Raw genomic sequence first — 18,282 nt, forward strand, 5'->3', positions numbered from 1 at the left:
TAGGTTCTGTTTATTTTATTAGCCTTTATTCTGTGACACTCTGATTATTTCTTTTCAGCTTTCCTTTTTATGTTTCAGTTTTATTATATTCTATTTTCCTGTCTTCACGTACATTGATTGGTTCATTTGCAATGTCCAATCTAACGCTATTAGTGAATTTTTCATCAAAAGTATTCTGTTTTTTTAATAACACAGTATAGTTCAGTAAAATTCTGTTTTGCTCCTATAACTCACTGGAATAGTAAGGTCCTAAAATTATTCATCTTTGTATTTCAAACACATAACAGAGTATCTGGCACCCAGGAGATACTCAGTAAATGTTGAATCTATTAACTTTTCTCAAACCTTCTGCTACGGCCAAATTATTAAACACTAATTGAAAACACTTTGATAAATATGCCAATAAATAAGAGCAACTTACCCTTTAAGGTCATTAATTAATTTGTTTTTTTCCTGGACTATTCGCTTGTGATGTATGCGATGAAAGTCACGTTCCTTCTGAGTTTTCAGCAGATCTTCTCTAGCCTTGCTGAAAAAATAATGACAACTTTAAAAATCCCTACTAATTCCTGTCTGAAAAATTAGCCTTCAGTTTACATCCAGTATTGGGCAATTTAAAAAAGAGCTGAAAAACAAACTTTCCAATAAAATCCTCACTGAAGGATCACATCTAACATAAATTATGACTGGAGGTCATAATGTATATGGGGTTAAGGAACGAAGGAGCAAAACTTGTGGTTTCAAAATGTGACTCATTGACATTTCATTTAAGTAAATTAAAATTAAAGGGATGCTGCCAGAGTATTTTCAAGGTATAATCCATCTACTCCAAGGATAATTTGTTGAGTGTGTAAAATTGAAATACATATAAAACAGAATAACAAAATAACCACAAATAAAGGAAAAACTATAGAATTTAAACTTACTAGAATACAAAGTTAAAATGAAATGATTATTTGTTTCTTATAATTGATAAAAGAAATTATATACATTGCAGGAGACAGATTTTATTCTGATAATGCACGTGATAAATATTTATCACCAGTGTATCAGATTGTTAGAAATAATTTCTAACTTAATAAGTTCTTCAATATCAATGTTATAATAAGAACAAGTCTACAAATGGATATATCTTCTGCAAACATGAACATTTTTTCTAAGCCCAAATTTTAAGAGAAAAAGTAATAGGCATACATCATCCATCTCTATAATGTAACTTAGTTTCAAAATAATAATGTAAAATATAATTTATAACGAATGAGTAATTCTGTAACCATCTTGAATAACTATTATACTGATACTTTCACATTCTGAAAAATGGACTGAATTAGAGGAGTGTCATAACATTAGAATCATAAAGGAAGAAATCTACTTCTGGTTCACGATATTTCAGAATTCAGATTCATATATAATAAATGCACGCCAGTATTTGAAGGAAAATTGCCATCATTTCTGATTTTTACAGAAGAGACGTCTTTGCCAAAGCAATAGAATAATAGATTTAAAAAACTAAAACATGAATCGTCATCCAACATCATTCTCAATATTATTTTAGAAATTAAGTGTAATAACAGGGGAATAAAAGCATGGCTTCCTTTGGTAAATTGGGCTGTCGTCGTTGGGTGTTAAATATATATGGAAAGGCTGGCACCACAGCTCACTTGGCTAATCCTCTAGTTCTAGTCCCGGTTGGGGTGCTGGATTCTGTCCGGTTGCTCCTCTTCCAGGCCAGCTCTCTGCTGTGGCCCTGGAGGGCAGTGGAGGATGGCCCAAGTGCTTGGGCCCTGCACCTGCATGGGAGACCAGGAGGAAGCACCTGGCTCCTGGCTTCGGATTGGCACAGTGTGCCGGCTGTAGCAGCCATTTGGGATGTGAACCAACAGAAAAAGGAAGACCTTTCTCTCTGTCTCTCTCTCTCATGTCTAACTCTGCCTGTCCAAACATATATATATATATATATATGTATATACACACATATATATGGAATATATATATAATATACATAATATATATTCAATATATAATATATATATGGAAAAAGTGTTAATATCAAACAACAGCATTAAAAATGTACCCTAATGTACTTCAGAGATATTGTTTATGCAATAGTTGAGAGATTTGTAACAGGGTTTTAATTATACAACCAATGAAAGCATGGGCATCACCAGCTTTTGATTTCATTGCTTATTATTTACCAAAAATATAATTTTGAAAGACATGTTATATTGAAAACAGTTGGATAGCAAAATAAAAATGAAGGTTTTTAAAGTAGTCATATAATATTTTTCCTTAGGAAGTAGAGAATGATGTGTAACTGTGTGCACAGAGGAAATGCTCATGACCATGACATGAGAACGTTGAGACTGTTAATTTATATGAAAGTCATTGCAGCCATTAATAGGCAGAAGCCACTATCAAGAAAACAGTACCTGTTGGTGTTATTTTTGTGGTTATAAAGTCAGAATTAAAAACTCATGTTAACTCAAGTTTATGTCTTTGAGAATCTTATAGGAAATGGGATATATTACTAAAAGGTTAGTAAAGGCTTGCTTAGCTGAGAAAATGATCACTTTTCAAGTTTATGATTTATGTCTTAAACCTTGTTTTCCCTTCATTTAGTAAAAGAGAAATCACCCCCTCCCACACACACAATCACAAGCACATACACATGCAAAGGGTTAAAATTATATACTGGCATGCATAGTTTATTTTTAAATATTACTACAATAGTTTCATATACTCAATAAAAACAGTATGAGAGTTAGGGATGGTCTGCATCTTAGTAACACTAAAGTCTATATTCAGAATAAAAATATATGTACATCTTCTGATTTTTACAATGTGGGTAAGATAGATACATAATCTTTACTGTTAAGATCATTTAAGATTTATCAGGAACAGTCTATTATATTTGTGACAACTCTTTTTGCCATGATTCTGAATTCTCTTGTTATTTGCACAGTTTCACCTACTCCAAAATACTTCATCCCTATGGTTTTTTTTTAATATAATATTTATTTATTTATTTATTTATTTGAGAGGTAGAGTTACAGACAAAGAGGGAGAGACAAAGAAAGGTCTTCCATCCACTGGTTCACTCCCCAAATGGCTGCAATGGCCAGACCTGAGCCAATCAGAAGCCAGGAGCGAGGAGCTTCCTCTTAATCAGGACACTAACTGTACCCCCAGCACTGGATGCTAGTGTTGCAGGTGGATGCTTAGCCTACTACGCCACAGTGCCAGCCCCCATCCCTATAGTTTTAGCCAGTTATCTATATTGCTAATTAAAATACAAATTATTGGGTTTGAAATATAAATAGGAATTCCTTCTTCTAATTAGGATATAGAAATCTATAAAGACTATCTTGCCCTTACAAAAACCAGAGGAACTACAGAATCATCTTCCTGGAATTCATCAGAAAGTTGAAATGACAAGGCAAACAAATAACATAAAACACATATACAAACTGTGGCCAAGGAGAGCAAAAAGAATGTTATAAATCAGATAAACTCAAGAAGTACTGAGTAAAGTCAAGTGAGGGTAGGCATGGCAGTTTGAAACAGCCCAGTGTAGCAGAAAAAAAGCCAATCTGAACTAACAAGCTTTTTCCCTCAGACCTCCACTATGTGTTCAGGAGGAAAACGGGAAGCAGATCAGTGGACCAGAAAGCTCCCTGATGGAGACAATATGTAGCGTAGGACAAGAGGATGATGGGCGGGGAGGGCACACACCACTGCCTATCTCCTAGGCCCCAGAAGAAAGTGAGACACACAAGACACAGGATAAGACACTTTACAGGTGAGGCAAAAGTAAAAACTCTCTCTCCTTGAGAGATAGCCAAGTTCCAGTCTTGGGCCTAGTATTTCATCTTATCAAGTACAGGAATCCCACTCCTAGACTAGATGCATGAAACTTCCACCAAGACCAACTGCAGATACAAGGCAGAGCTTGGCTGTCACAGCGAGAAGGCAAAAAGAGGCATGAATCCTGAAGAAGCTTTAAACCCCAAGCCTCCAGCACACAAGGCCTGCTTAAGAGCGAAGATGGACCGCAAAAAGAGAGAAACTCTCTGCCATCTCCATGAGCCTAGAAAACAGCAAAGAGGAGGAAAGTTTAGCACACTGAATGGAAAATGAGACTGAGATATTCTGTTATGAAAATACAAGAACATCAGCTGAATTCTAACTTACCTAGGGAACAATCCTCTTTTCTATTAGAAGTATGGAGAAAGGCTGTCTATAGAAAAGAAAAGTCATTCTCAATAAGGAACAATAAATCTGTAAAAACACTTTCAGTAAGAATCATGAAAGAGACCTTAGAATTCTGATTTTAAGCCAATATACTATGAGGTCTACAGAATATCCTGAAAGCGTTATCAAAAGACTTAGCTCTAAATTGCGCCAAGTTGAATGAAGTTTAACTCAAAAATAACATTGCTTTAGAACAGTAGATAAAAATCCAGTATTCACCCCCATAAATAATAAGCTAACAGGTCCAGATGCTTTATTAGAGTAATTCTAAAATCATAAGATCATACTCAATACAGAAAATTTTTCATAGCAATGTGACCTTGAGAAGCTATATAATCTCTGTGGATACCAGATTTAGAACCTGCAAAATTGGCATTTAATAGATTTCAAAATGTCTTCAATTAAATATTTTAGCAAAGTGGCTTATATATTGCCCTGCACATTGAGTACTCAATAAATGCTACTGTAATAGTCATCATCATCATTATCATCACATTACTACTAATATTTAGCACACTACAGAAGATGCAGTGAATTCTTCCAGAAACTAGACTTTTCTTCCTAAAACAGGGGTATGCCACTAAGCACATAAATATCCTCTGATGGACCAACAATACCAGGATTCATGATTATTAGTAATACTGTGCATCCTTTTAAAATAAATCTAAATTTTTATGAACATTCATTTTTAATCTACTAAAAGTTCCTTACTTTCAACAACTTGATGAATTATACAAATGAACTTCCTTATGTGAAATATAAACCTACAAAAGGTTAAAAACAAAAAAACTGAAAAAAATAATGCTGCAATTTCTTAACAAGAACCACAAATGTGTAGCATTGCAGGAACTCATTCTTCTACTATACATTTAGAAACCTATTTGTGCACATCCCAGGAAAGAAAGCATAGGAATTGATTGAAGTATTAGACCTTAAAGTTTTTCTGACCATTAAATTGGTTTTCAAGGACTTGCATTCTGTTTGCACAAATGAAATCTATGCAGTAAGACAATTGAAATTCATTTCATGGTGATGCTTCTCCTGTTACAACCTTCCTGCTGCCCAACTGCTTAATAAAAGGAAAATGAAAGTTTTATCAAAGAATAAAGTTTAAAAAATTGATACAAGCAATTAATATTTTAAACTATATAGTATTCCCTTATCACATTCATAGAGCATCTTTGTGTTTAAAAATATTTTATTTTATTAACACAAAAAGCAAACATAGAGATTATGTTTCAAGTACAATGAAGTAAGAATTACTCGGTGAGATATTGCATTTAAATCTGCCCTACAAAACAGAATACACACATGTTTGTATTGTTGAGATGCTGCAATGGTTATAACCTCCCCATTTCAGAAACTAAACATCCAAGTCTACATTCATGTATGTACTATAAATACATAAATATTTTCATAATATTATAAAACTTTTCAACATGGTATGAATGTAACTTAATAGAATACCTACTTTAAAAACACATTTAATGGCCGGCGCCGCAGCTCACTAGGCTAATCCTCCACCTTGTGGCGCCGGCACACCGGGTTCTAGTCCCGGTCGGGGCTCCGGATTCTGTCCCGGTTGCCCCTCTTCCAGGCCAGCTCTCTGCTGTGCCCAGGGAGTGCAGTGGAGGATGGCCCAGGTGCTTGGGCCCTGCACCCCATGGGAGGCCAGGATAAGTACCTGGCTCCTGCCATCAGATCAGCGCGGTGCGCCGGCCGCAGCGCGCCAGCCGCGGTGGCCATTGGAGGGTGAACCAACGGCAAAGGAAGACCTTTCTCTCTGTCTCTCTCTCTCTCACAGTCCACTCTGCCAATCAAAAAAAAAAAAAAAAAAAACGCATTTAAGTGAAGGACCTAGGTGAGATAATTTTAGTAACTGGGTAGCTTTAATTATTTTGGAACCAAAATTTTCTTATGATTTTGGCAAAATGAAACATTTTCTTGTTTATTTTTACCAATAAAAGTAGACAACCTTTGCCATATATTTTTCTCATATGCAAACTTCACTCAAGGTAATTTCTGATAATAGCAGTTATATAATTATTAATTTTCATCTTTAATTCATTATAAATGAACTCATCCATACCACACAAAAAAAAAAACATTGGGATAATTGTTGAATTGCCAAATGGATTTCAAGCATATTGAGGAAACCTTTCATTGCATTCTTAACCAAAAAAGAAAGGAATATACCCATGTCCAGAAAAAGAAAAACTATCTTCTTAATTTAACAAGCAATTACCTAAATACTAAAGCATGAAGTTTTATAGACCTCATTACTATCTTTATTTTCACAGTGTTTGTTTTTGAAAGTCATTAAATTAAATGGTTCTTCACAAAAGCTGGGCACTTTTGTAGAAGTGAATTTTGTAAGTGAAATCAGAGCTCATTAGTAAAGTACCTAAGTTTTCTTCAATATTAATTGCAATTTAACTTTAGCTATTTTATGTCTATTTTTCTGGCAGGAAGTAAAACAAAATAGTTCATTATTTTTAAAATGGGAGTTTTTCCACCTTCAAGTTAGTAATTGCAGCTGGTATTGTTTTCTGCCAAATATTCACGGCTTTCAATGAACCCTTTTGGGTCTACATTGTCTTTCCATAATGTAAAAGCCTAGAAAGGAAGATACTATTCTAAATGAGGTAAATTTAGCATAATACCAATTTATTTAAATTTCCAGCATGGAAATAAAATGATACCACTCCAAAAGAATGTCATGAAGGTTAACAAAAATCATAAAAACTTGACTATTTTAGAAATTATTAAAAGCTTAACTACAGAACTAAATGTAATAGAATACACTCACTTAAACTCATACTAGGTACCAGGCCCAGCAAGATGCTCTGAGGATATACAGAACACAAACACAGCCTTACTGTATAAAGTTCACAACACAGCAATAAAAGTATAGATATTAATTAATTAAATGCAAAAGGTACACATTTCAAGCTCTTTCATAGGTACACATATATTGTATTAAATAAAGACTGAAACTTGTGGAGACATTAATCCTTCTCCCCCCAAAATACACACACCTACCCACACACACATAAGCACACACACACATATATTCCTTCCAAATTAATTCATATATTCAATTCAATATCACTCCTAATCTTTCCCACCTCTTTCCATTGGAGATAAGTCAAAGTGATATGAAACCTATGTGGATACAGACCATCTAGGTTAACCAAACTACCTTGAAAAAGAACAAAAGTAGAAGAGTAACACTAAATCACTTTACATGGTATTGTACATCCTAGCCAAAGAAATAAGGCAAGAGAAAGAAATAAAGGGCATTAAAATTGGAAAGCAGGAGGTCAAATTGTCACTGGTTTCAAATCACACAATCTTGTAAATAGAAAAACCAAATGAAATTACTAAAAAACTATTAGAGTATGTGCCAAACTGTACATCTCCTACCTCATATTTCCCACTCTTATATTTAACAGGGATTACTTTTCAGTTAAATTTAAACACCTAAGAGTAATTGTGTGTTAATTAAAGAGTTCAACCAATGGTGTAAGTAGAACAAAAAGATACTAAAAGGAATAAAATAGTAAGTTGTTCCTCGACATTCAAGAAAAGGGCTGAAAAAGCCATTGTTTCTCATAGTGTCCATTTCACTTCAACAGGTTTCCTTTTTTGTGGTTGGTTATTTGTCACTGATCAGGGAGAACACATGATATTTGTCCATTTGGGACTGGCTTAATTCACTCAGCATGATGTGTTCCAGATTCCACCATTTTGTTACAAATGACCAGATTTCATTTTTTTTTTACTGCTGTATAGTATTCTATAGAGTACATATCCCATAATTTCTTTATCCATTCTTCTGTTGATGGGCATTTAGGTTGATTCCATGTCTTAGCTATTGCGAATTGAGCTGCGATAAACATTGAGGTGCAGACAGCTTTTGTGTTTGCCAATTTCATTTCCTTTGGGTAAATTCCAAGGAGTGGGATGGCTGGGTCATGTGGTAGGGTTATATTCAGGTTCCTAAGGAATCTCCAAACTGTCTTCCATAGTGGCTTTACCAGTTTGCATTCCCACCAACAGTGGGTTAGTGTCCCTTTTTCCCACATCCTCGCCAGCATCTTTGCTAGTTGATTTCTGTATGTGAGCCTTTCTAACCAGGGTGAGGTGAAACCTCATTGTGGTTTTGATTTGCATTTCCCTGATTGCTAGTGACCTTGAACATTTTTTCATGTGCCTGTTGGCCATTTGGATTTCCTCTTTTGAAAAATGTCTATTGAGGTCCTTGGCCCATCTCTTAAGTGGGTTGTTTGTTTTGTTGTGGTGGAGTTTCTTGATCTCTTTGTAGATTCTGGTTATTAAACATCTATCAGTTGCGTAATTTGCAAATATCTTTTCCCATTCTGTCCGTTGCCTCTTCACTTTCCTGTTTCTTTTGCAGTACAGAAATTCTCAATTTGATGTAATCCCAATTGTTTATTCTGGCTTTGACTACCCATGCCTCTGGGGTCATTTCCAAGAAGTCTTTGCCTGTGCCTATATCTTGCAGGGTTTTTCCGATGTTCTCTAATAATTTCATGGTGTCAGGTCATAGATTTAGATCTTTAATCCAGGCCGAGTGGAATTTTTTGTATAAGGTGTAAGGTAGGAGTCGTGCTTCATGATTCTGCACGTGGAAATCCAGTTTTCCCAGACCATTTGTTGAATACACTGTCCTTGCTCCAGGAATTGGTGTTAGATCCTTGATCGAATATAAGTTGGCTGTAGATGTTTGGATTGATTTCTGGTGTTTCTATTCTGTTCCATTGGTCTATCCATCTGTTTCTGTACCAGTACCATGCTGTTTTGATTACAACTGCCCTGTAGTATGTCTTGAAATCTGGTATTGTGATGCCTCTGGCTTTTTGTTGTACAAGATTGCTTTAGCTATTCGAGGTCTCCTGTGCCTCCATATGAATTTCAGCATCATTTTTTCCAGATCTGAGAAGAATGTCTTTTGTATTTTGATTGGTATCGCATTGAATCTATAAATTGCTTTTGGGAGAATGGACATTTTGATGATATTGATTCATCCAATCCATGAGCATGGAAGATTTTTCCATTTTTTGGTATCCTCTTCTATTTCTTTAAGATTTTGTAATTCTCATTGTAGAGATCTTTGACATCCTTAGTTAAGTTTATTCCAAGGTATTTGATTGTTTTTGTAGCTATTGTGAATGGGATTGATCTTAGAAATTCTTTCTCAGCCATGGCATTGTCTGTGTATACAAAGGCTGTTGATTTCTGGGCATTGATTTTATATCTTGCTATTTTGCCAAACCCTTCTATGAGTTCCAATAGTCTCTTAGTAGAGTTCTTTGGTTACCCTAAAGGAAGAATCATATCATCTGTGAAGAGGGATAATTTGACTTCTTCCTTCCCAATTTGTATCCCTTTAATTTCTTTTTCTTGGCTAATTGAATAGCAATGGTGAGAATGGGCACCCCTGTCTGGTACCAGATCTCAGTGGAAATGCTTCTAACTTTTGCCCATTCAATAGGATGCTGGTCATGGGTTTTTCATAAATTGCTTTGATTATATTGAAGAATGGTCCTATACCCAATTTGCTTAGCATTTTCATCATGAAAGGGTGTTCTATTTTATCAAATGCTTTCTCTGCATCTATTGAGATAATCTTATGGTTTTTCTTCTGCAGTCTATTAATGTGGTGTATCACATTGATTTATTTGCGAACGTTGAACCATCCCTGCGTACCAGCAATAAATCCCACTTGGTCTGGGTGGATGATCTTTCTGATGTGTTGTTGCATTCTATTGGCCAGAATTTTATTGAGGATTTTTGCGTCTATGTTCATCAGGAAAATTGGTCTGTAATTCTCTTTTTCTTCTGCATCTTTTTCAGATTTAAGAATTAAGGTGATGCTGGTTTCATAGAATTTGAGAGGATTCCCTCTCTTTCAATTGTTCTGAATAGTTTGAGAAGAATTGGCATTAGTTCTTCTTTAAATGTCTGGTAGAATTCAGCAGTGAAAGTAGAAAGCCAAGATACTATGGCAAAAAAAAAAAATGACCTAAATGAAAGATCTCTGTGAGTGAGATACCAGCGGAAAGAATGGGCCATCAAAGGAGGAGGTACCTTTCTCTGAAAGGAGGAGAGAACTTCCACTTTGACTATGGCCTTGTCTAAATAAGGTCAGAGTTGGCGAACTCAAGAGGCTCCCATTGCCTTGGCAGCTCATGACAAGAGCTTCGGGCGATTACTGACATCATAAATAAGAATATATCAATTGTTAAATCAACAACAGGAGTCACTGTGCACTTACTCCCCATGTAGGATCTCTGTCCTTAATGTGTTGTACTATGTGAATTAATGGTAGAACTAGTACTCAAACAGTACTTTATACCTTGTGTTTCTTTGTGGGTGTAGTCTGTTGAAACCTTTACTTAGTATATACTAAGTTGATCTTCTGTATATAAAGATAATTGAAAATAAACCTTGATTAAGAATGGGATGGGAGAGGGAGTAGGAGATGGGATGGTTGCAGGTGGGAAGGAGGTTATGGGAGGAAAAACTCCTATAATCCAAAAGTTGTACTTTGAAAATGTATATTTATTAAATAAAAGTTGAAAACAAACTATTAGAATAAACAATTTTAGCAAAGTTTCAGAAATAGAAGTCCACATTCAAGAAGTAATAGCCTTGTGATATGCCAATAGTGAATCAGCTGACCAAGAAATCAAGAATGGAATCTAATTTCTAATAGTTACCAAAAATAAAATACCTAAGCATAAATTTAACCAAAAATTATAAGCTTTCCACAACAAAAATTATAAATTACTGAAGGAATAAACTGAAGAGGACACACTAAAAAATGAAAAGACATTCCATACACATGAATTGGACGAATCAATATTGTTAAATGTCTGTAATACCCAAAATGATTTACATATTCAATGCGCTCTCTATCAAAATCCCAATGACATATTCTCACAGAACTAGGAAAAGCACTACTAAAATATGTGTGGAAGCAACCTTGATCAAAAAGAATAAAACATAAGGCATTACACTACCTGATTTTAAAATATGTTACAAAGCTATAGAAATTATAATAGCATGGAGTTGGTATGAAAACAGACATTCAGACAAATGGAACAGAATAGAAAGCCCAGAAATAAACCCTCGTATATGCAGCCAAATGAACACCGATACAGATATTAAGAACATGCACCAGGAGAATAAGAGTCTTTTCAATAGGTAGTGCTGGGAAAACTGGTTTTACACATGCACAAAAACGAAACTAGATCTCCCTCTCTCCCCATGTACAAAATTCAACTCAAAGTAGATCAAATACCTAAATGTAACAACTGAAATTGAAACTAGTAGAAAGCATAGGAGAAACACTACATGACCCTGGAAAGGGCACGAATTTTTTTTATCAGACCACAAAACACAGAAAACAAAAGCAAATATAGACAAATGGAAATTCATTCAACGGAAGTGCTTCTATACTGCAAAGAAATCAACAGAGTGCAGGGATAACCCATAGAATTGGAGAAAATATTTTAATGTGATATATGTAACATACATTTAATAATGATACATAAAGAACTCATAATAAAATATCACCTCACTACACTTGTACTGACTATCATCAAAAAGACAAAATATATTAAGTGCTGGCAAGGATGTGGGGGAAATGTGTACACTATTGGTGATGATATAAATTAATATGGCCATTGTGGAAACAGTATGGAGGTTCCTCAATAAGCTAAGAATGAAACTACTCAATGATCCAGCAATTCCACTACTGGGTACATTTCCAAGGGAAATGAAATCAACCCATCAAAGAAATATCTTAACTCCTGGGTTTATTGCAGCATTATTCATAGTAACTAAGAAATGGAAAAAATCATAATGTCCATCAGCTCATGAATGGATAAGGAAAAAAAATGGTCCATATACACAACAGAATACTATTCAACCATAAAAAAATGAAGTGTTATCATTTGCAACAAAAACGAAACTGTAGGTCATTAGTTAAGCAAAACATGCCAAAGCCAGAGAAACAAAATACTGCGTGATTTCACTCACAAGTAGAATCTAAAAAAGTTTATCTCATAGAAGTTTAGAGTATAGTTGTGGCTACCAGATGCTGGGAAAAGTATGGAGAAGGGAGGGACAAAGACTTATTAATGGATACTAAGTAATACTTAGAAGAAAGAAGTTCTGGTGTACTATTGCACAGAAAAATGACTATGGATAATGATGAAGTACTATATATTTCTCTAAAAAATAAAAACTACAAGAAATGATTTTGAAAGATTTCACTACAAAGAAATGGCAAGTGTTTGAGGAGATAGATTATGTATAATTGGGTATTATTTGTATATATGCAAATATGTATATGTCAAAAATTTGCAGAATTTTTATGTGCTAATTAAAAATATTTCAAGAACTTTTAAAGTCATAACAGTGACTGATAATGGCACACAAGGGAAATATCTGGATAGAAATCTTTCATAGTGATATGGATACAGAAGTTTAAAGTTTATTTCACCAAATTATAGAGCTAAGACTTGTGCATTTTGATGTATGTAAATCATTAAAAAATGAAAAAAAATTATATATCTTAATATGAAGTAGAGAATAACCGGAAGTTGCATTGAAATAAGAATGACAAAGTTGGTGTTAAAACTCTCATAAGACCATGTAGTTAATTCTTTGGTACTGTTCATTTGTTTTTCTGTGTGCAGGGTAAGAATACGTGAGCTCTACCATATTAACAAATGCTTAAATGTAAAAGGCACTAATGTAGACTATAGGTACAATAATATACAACAGAGCTATAGAATTTAATCATCTTGCTTGACTGAAATTTCATGCTGATTAATGATTTTCCATTTTCTTCTCCACCACTCCAGTCACCATTCACACTTTCCATGAATTTGAGTATTTTAGATGCCTTGAAGAAGTAAAAACCTACAGTACTCATCCTTCTATGACTGGCTTACTTCACTTGCATAATGTACTCAAGGTGCACTGTGTTGGGGCCTATTGCAGAATTACTCATTCATCTGCTGTTGGACATGTATACTGTTTTCACACATGACCTGCTATAAAAAAATGCAATGAATATAAGAATGCTACTATCTCCTTGAGATTCTGATTTCAATTTTGGGGGTAAAAATCATGAAGTTGGATTGCTAGATCATATAATAGTTCTATTTTTAATTTTTTGAGGAACATCCCTATTGTTTTCCATAGCAGCTGCACCATTTTACATCTCCACTAACAGTATGCAAGCTATCCGATCACTCTACAATCTCAACAATTGTCATATTTTGTTTTATTGATAAGGACCATCCTGAGAATATCTCATTTGTTTGATCTGGATTTCCCTGACAATTAATGACATTCAGCACTATTTCCATATATCTACTGGCTATTTGTATGTTTTCCTTGGTGAAATACTTATTCAAATGTTTAGCCAATTTTATAATTGGACAGTTAATTTTTAACTATTCTTTATAAGAGTTCCTTATGTATTCTGTTTTATCAGCATGATGTAAATTTTTCATCATATTTTGTACGTTGCCTTTTCATTTTATTTACCATGCAGACACTTCTGAATTGGATATAGTCACATTTGTTTGCAGTGCCTGTGCTTTTGGTATGATATTCGTGAACTAACTGCCAGAATCAATGCCATGAAGCTTTTTCCCAAGTTTCTTCCAAGAGTTTTACAGTTTATATAAGAGTTTGTCTTTAATCCATTTTAAGTTGATTTTTGCATGTTATAAATATCTAATTACATTCTTTTGCATGTGATGTCCAACTTTCCCAACCCTAATTCTTGAGATTAGTCTTGCCTCGTTTGTGTTTTTGGCACCCATTGTCAAAGATCAACTGCCATATATGTAAATTTACTTGTAAGTCTTTAAGGGGACCTCAATAAGTTTGTGGATAAATTAAAAGATAGGTTTATTTTGATGCCCAAAATTTTAAATCCATTCCTATTCATTTTCTGTTCCACTGCTGTATATTAAAAGTGTATTTGAGGCCAGCACCGCAGCTCAATAGGCTAAACCTCCGCCTGTGGCGCCGGCACACTGGGTTCTAGTCCCGGTCGCTCCTCCTCCTGTCCAGCTCCCTGCTGCGGCCTGGGAGTGCAGTGGAGGATGGCCCAAGTGCTTGGGCCCTGCACCCCATGGGAGACCAGGAGAAGCACCTGGCTCCTGGCTTCAGATCAGCGCGGTGCACTGGCCACAGCGCGCTGGCCGCAGGGGCATTACGGGGTGAACCAATGGAAAAGGAAGACCTTTCTCTCTGTCTCTCTCTCTCATTGTCCACTCTGCCTGCCAAAAAAAAAAAAAAAAAGTGTTTTTGAAAGTGAATATTCTGTCCACTCAGCCTCTGTCAAAGTAAAAGGCACTGTGTTTATTATACTATGAGGAACAAAATAAGCATAACCTTTGCCTTCATCAAGTTTATGGGACTCTTAAGAAGCATACACAGTCACAAACTATACTATTGTGAAAGAGAATAAAGAATGTTCTAATACAGTATGGTGATTTAATTATTTTGAGAACGAACCAGATTTCAGATACTGTGCTAAACAAAGATAATATTACTACATTTGCATATGAGGAATCTGAGTGATAATTACATTCTTATATATAACAAAAGACAAAGTATCATGTACTCGTGTTTCCTTAGCCACAATACCTGATCAATTGTCTGTTCTGAACCAAAGTTTTAGGGGGGTTAATAATACAGAGTAGATAACAGCAGATGTTGTTCTTGTAATAACTTAATTGTCCCATAAGGAGCTGGTTTCACTTCATTATTACCATAAAGTTAACCAAATAATTCAGCCTGTAAATGTTTTCTAGAATACATAGTTTCCACCATGTCTATTTAACATGCAGAAACCAGCTGACATTACCCTTTTGCTTAAAATTTCCTTTCAGCTTGAGCATGTCCCGAATTGCACATCTCTTCCCTCTCTTAAGCCACTCTTATATTTAACAGTGATCACTTTTCAGTTAAGTTTCAGCACTTAAGAATAATTGTGTATTGATTACAGTATTCAACCAAAAGTATTAAGTAGAACAAACAAAAAAAAATACTAAGAGGGATAACATATCAAGTTGCTCATCAACAGTCAGGGTGAGGGCTGATCAAGTCACCGTTTCTCATAGTGTTCATTTCACTTTAACAGGTTTCCTTTTTGGTGCTCAGTTAGTTGTCACCTATCAAGGAGAACAAGTGGTATTTGTCCCTTTGGGATTGGCTTATTTCACTCAGCATAATGTTTTCCAAATTCCTAACAGGGACATGCTCAAGCTGACTTACCTCAAACGGTAGAGTTAGAAACATACCAGGGGATTCCAATTCAATCCCATCAAGGTGGCTGTACCAATGCCATCTCACTAGTCCCAGTGATCAATTTCTGTTCACAATTGATCATAATGATAGGACTAAGAACCACTAAGAACCAAAGGGACCACATAAACAAGAATAGTGTCTGCAAATACTAGCTGATAGAATAAAAAAGGGAGAGAATGATCCAACATGGGAAGTGAGATACACAGCAGACCCATAGAATGGCAGGTGACCTAAACAGCATTCTGGCCTCAGAATCAGCCCTTAAGGCATGCGGATCCAGCTAAAAAGCCCATGAGAGTATTTCAGGCATGGAAAGCCAAGACACTCTGGGGGGAAAAAAAAAAAACCTAAATGAAAGATCTCCTCGAGTGAGATCCCAGTGGAAAGAATGTGTCATCAAAGAAGGAGGTACCTTTCTCTGAAGGGAGGAGAGAACTTCCACTTTGACCATGGCCTTGTCTAAAAATGATCAGAGTCAGTGAACTCAGGGGGCTTCCATAGCCTTGGCAGCTCATGACAAGAGCCTAGGGTGATTACTGATGCCATAAACAAGAGTCTCAAATTGTTAAGTCAACAACAGGAGTCACTGTGCACTTACTCCTCATGTAGGATCTTTGTCCTTAGTGTGCTGTACATTGAGATTTAATGCTATAACTAGTACTCAAACAGTATTTTTCACTTTATGTTTCTGTGTGGGAGTAAACTGTTGAAATCTTTACTTAATGTATGCTAAACTGATCTTCTGTATATAAAGAGAAATGAAAATGAATCTTGATGTGAATGGAAGGGGAGAGGGAGTGGGAAAGGGGAGGGTTGCAGGTGGGAGCGACGTTATGGGGGGGGGGGAAGCCATTGTAATCCATAAGCTGTACTTTAGAAATCTATATTCATTAAATAAAAGTTAAAAAAAAATTCCTTTCAACTTTGCACAGCTCTCAGAGAAAAAAAAGTTCTAAAGTTCTAACAAAGGGCCTCTACCACTAACCCTCTGTTGCTGTCACTAACGCCTTCATGCTAATCCTCAAATGGGCCAACCCATCCCTTCCATAAGCTCTTTATACTTCATTTCGCCTATGCCTGGAATTCCATTTTCCCAAGTATGGCATTCTAGCCTCAGTCTCTTCAATAGCGGAGGACTTCCCCATCACTCTATATAAAACATCACTCCATTATCTGTCTTTTTACCCAGTTTTCTTCTTCATAGCACTTAACACCACCTAAAACATGTCGTTTGTGTGTGTGCGTGTGTATACCATTATTCTTATTGGACCTGGAGATGGTCACTAGGGTAGAGGCAAGAAGAAGGAAGGGAGTCTGTCGATAAGATGGAAGGAGGGGCAGAACAACATGCTGTCACAGATCTGAAGGATGGTAGGAATGAAAAAATAGGACAAATGTACAGAAGGACAAAGATTGCTAATTGGACAGCAAAGATTTCTTCATCGTCTGAGAAGGTCACTTACAGTACATGAAAGGCAAATCACCAAAAATTAGAGTACAAAGTTTACCACTTTGTGTCCCCTTGGACTGTAGATGATGCAAATATAAAAACTGGGTGATTTCTAAAAGCACCAGTATACAAGACAAACAAGTTCCTAATTAATAAATTGCATAGTAGCAATTTATGGACTTCAGACCAAAGTGTACATATAGACATGTCGACTACCAAGATAGACAAGGTTTATGAAATAGTCTCTTAACTGAAAGTTATTATAATTTCCAGGGATTTTTCTATTCATCATTCAATGACCAATTCTGGGCAAATGTGCAGGAAGTCACTTAAATAGCAGATTTCTCCATTTAAAATAATTGTTTAACATTTAAATATAAAATTAAAATTTTATGTTCTCCCTTTCCAAGAAAGATGCAACCTATTATATAATTCATCTCCAATACTCAATATGTAAAATAATTTTTCTTCAATCTAATCACAGATATTTGCAATAATATACTTTCTCCTTTAAAAGAGCTCTAAGGAAATTTTCTCATCGATTTTTCTTATCAAGTCTCATCAATTTCTCATCAATTATTTGCTAAACTTTCTACTGCAGAAGATAATCTACATTCATAGAAAGTACAGACAAAAGTGGTATTGTTCAAAATTTGACAATGCTTACAACAGATAAAAAGACAATGCCTTGACTTAATTATAGCAGTTCAAATGATACTTTAGCATAAAATATTTTCCACTTACACTTCTTTCTATATGCTTCATCAGTGAATTTCAACAATGTTAATGAAGTGATGATTTTTTAATAAAACTCAGGAATGACAGCCTTTAGAGTTATTAAGAATAACTGACATTTCAAACTACTTTAGGATTTATACAGCTCTTTCACATAGATTGTCTCATTTAATTATCACATCACTCCCTAGGAGTTAATAACATTACATATAATTACTCCCAGTTAAACAATAAGAAAATTGAGTTAATAAATGGCAGAATATTGGAAGTCATGTATCTGAACTTTAAGTTCAGTACACTTTCCCACAGCAACTCTCCTCCAAATAAATATTAATTTTACTGTCAATTTGCCTGAATTTTCTAGATACATTATTAAATGCTACAAGTATAATCTGTCGCTCCCCCTCTTCATGGAGGAACGACACTAAGCCCTGCCTAGGCTTCCTATCCGAGTCACGGCACCATTATGTCGCTCCCCC

General features: G+C 35.2%; 1 protein-coding gene across 2 annotated transcripts in view; it reads right to left on the reverse strand.

The window, feature by feature from the left end:
* Positions 1–18,282, reverse strand: part of SPAG16 (sperm associated antigen 16) — a 1,165,801-nt gene that overhangs the window by 1,114,449 nt on the left and 33,070 nt on the right. For both annotated transcript variants that reach the window (XM_051849131.3, XM_051849135.3), the window contains exon 6: positions 422–529. In XM_051849131.3, coding sequence (XP_051705091.3) covers positions 422–529 — 108 coding nt within the window. The remainder of the gene's footprint in view (positions 1–421; positions 530–18,282) is intronic.

The sequence above is a fragment of the Oryctolagus cuniculus genome, chromosome 3, assembly GCF_051225735.1.
Source record: "Oryctolagus cuniculus isolate XC-2025 breed Fujian yellow rabbit chromosome 3, ASM5122573v1, whole genome shotgun sequence".
Classification (NCBI taxonomy): Eukaryota; Metazoa; Chordata; class Mammalia; order Lagomorpha; family Leporidae; genus Oryctolagus; species Oryctolagus cuniculus.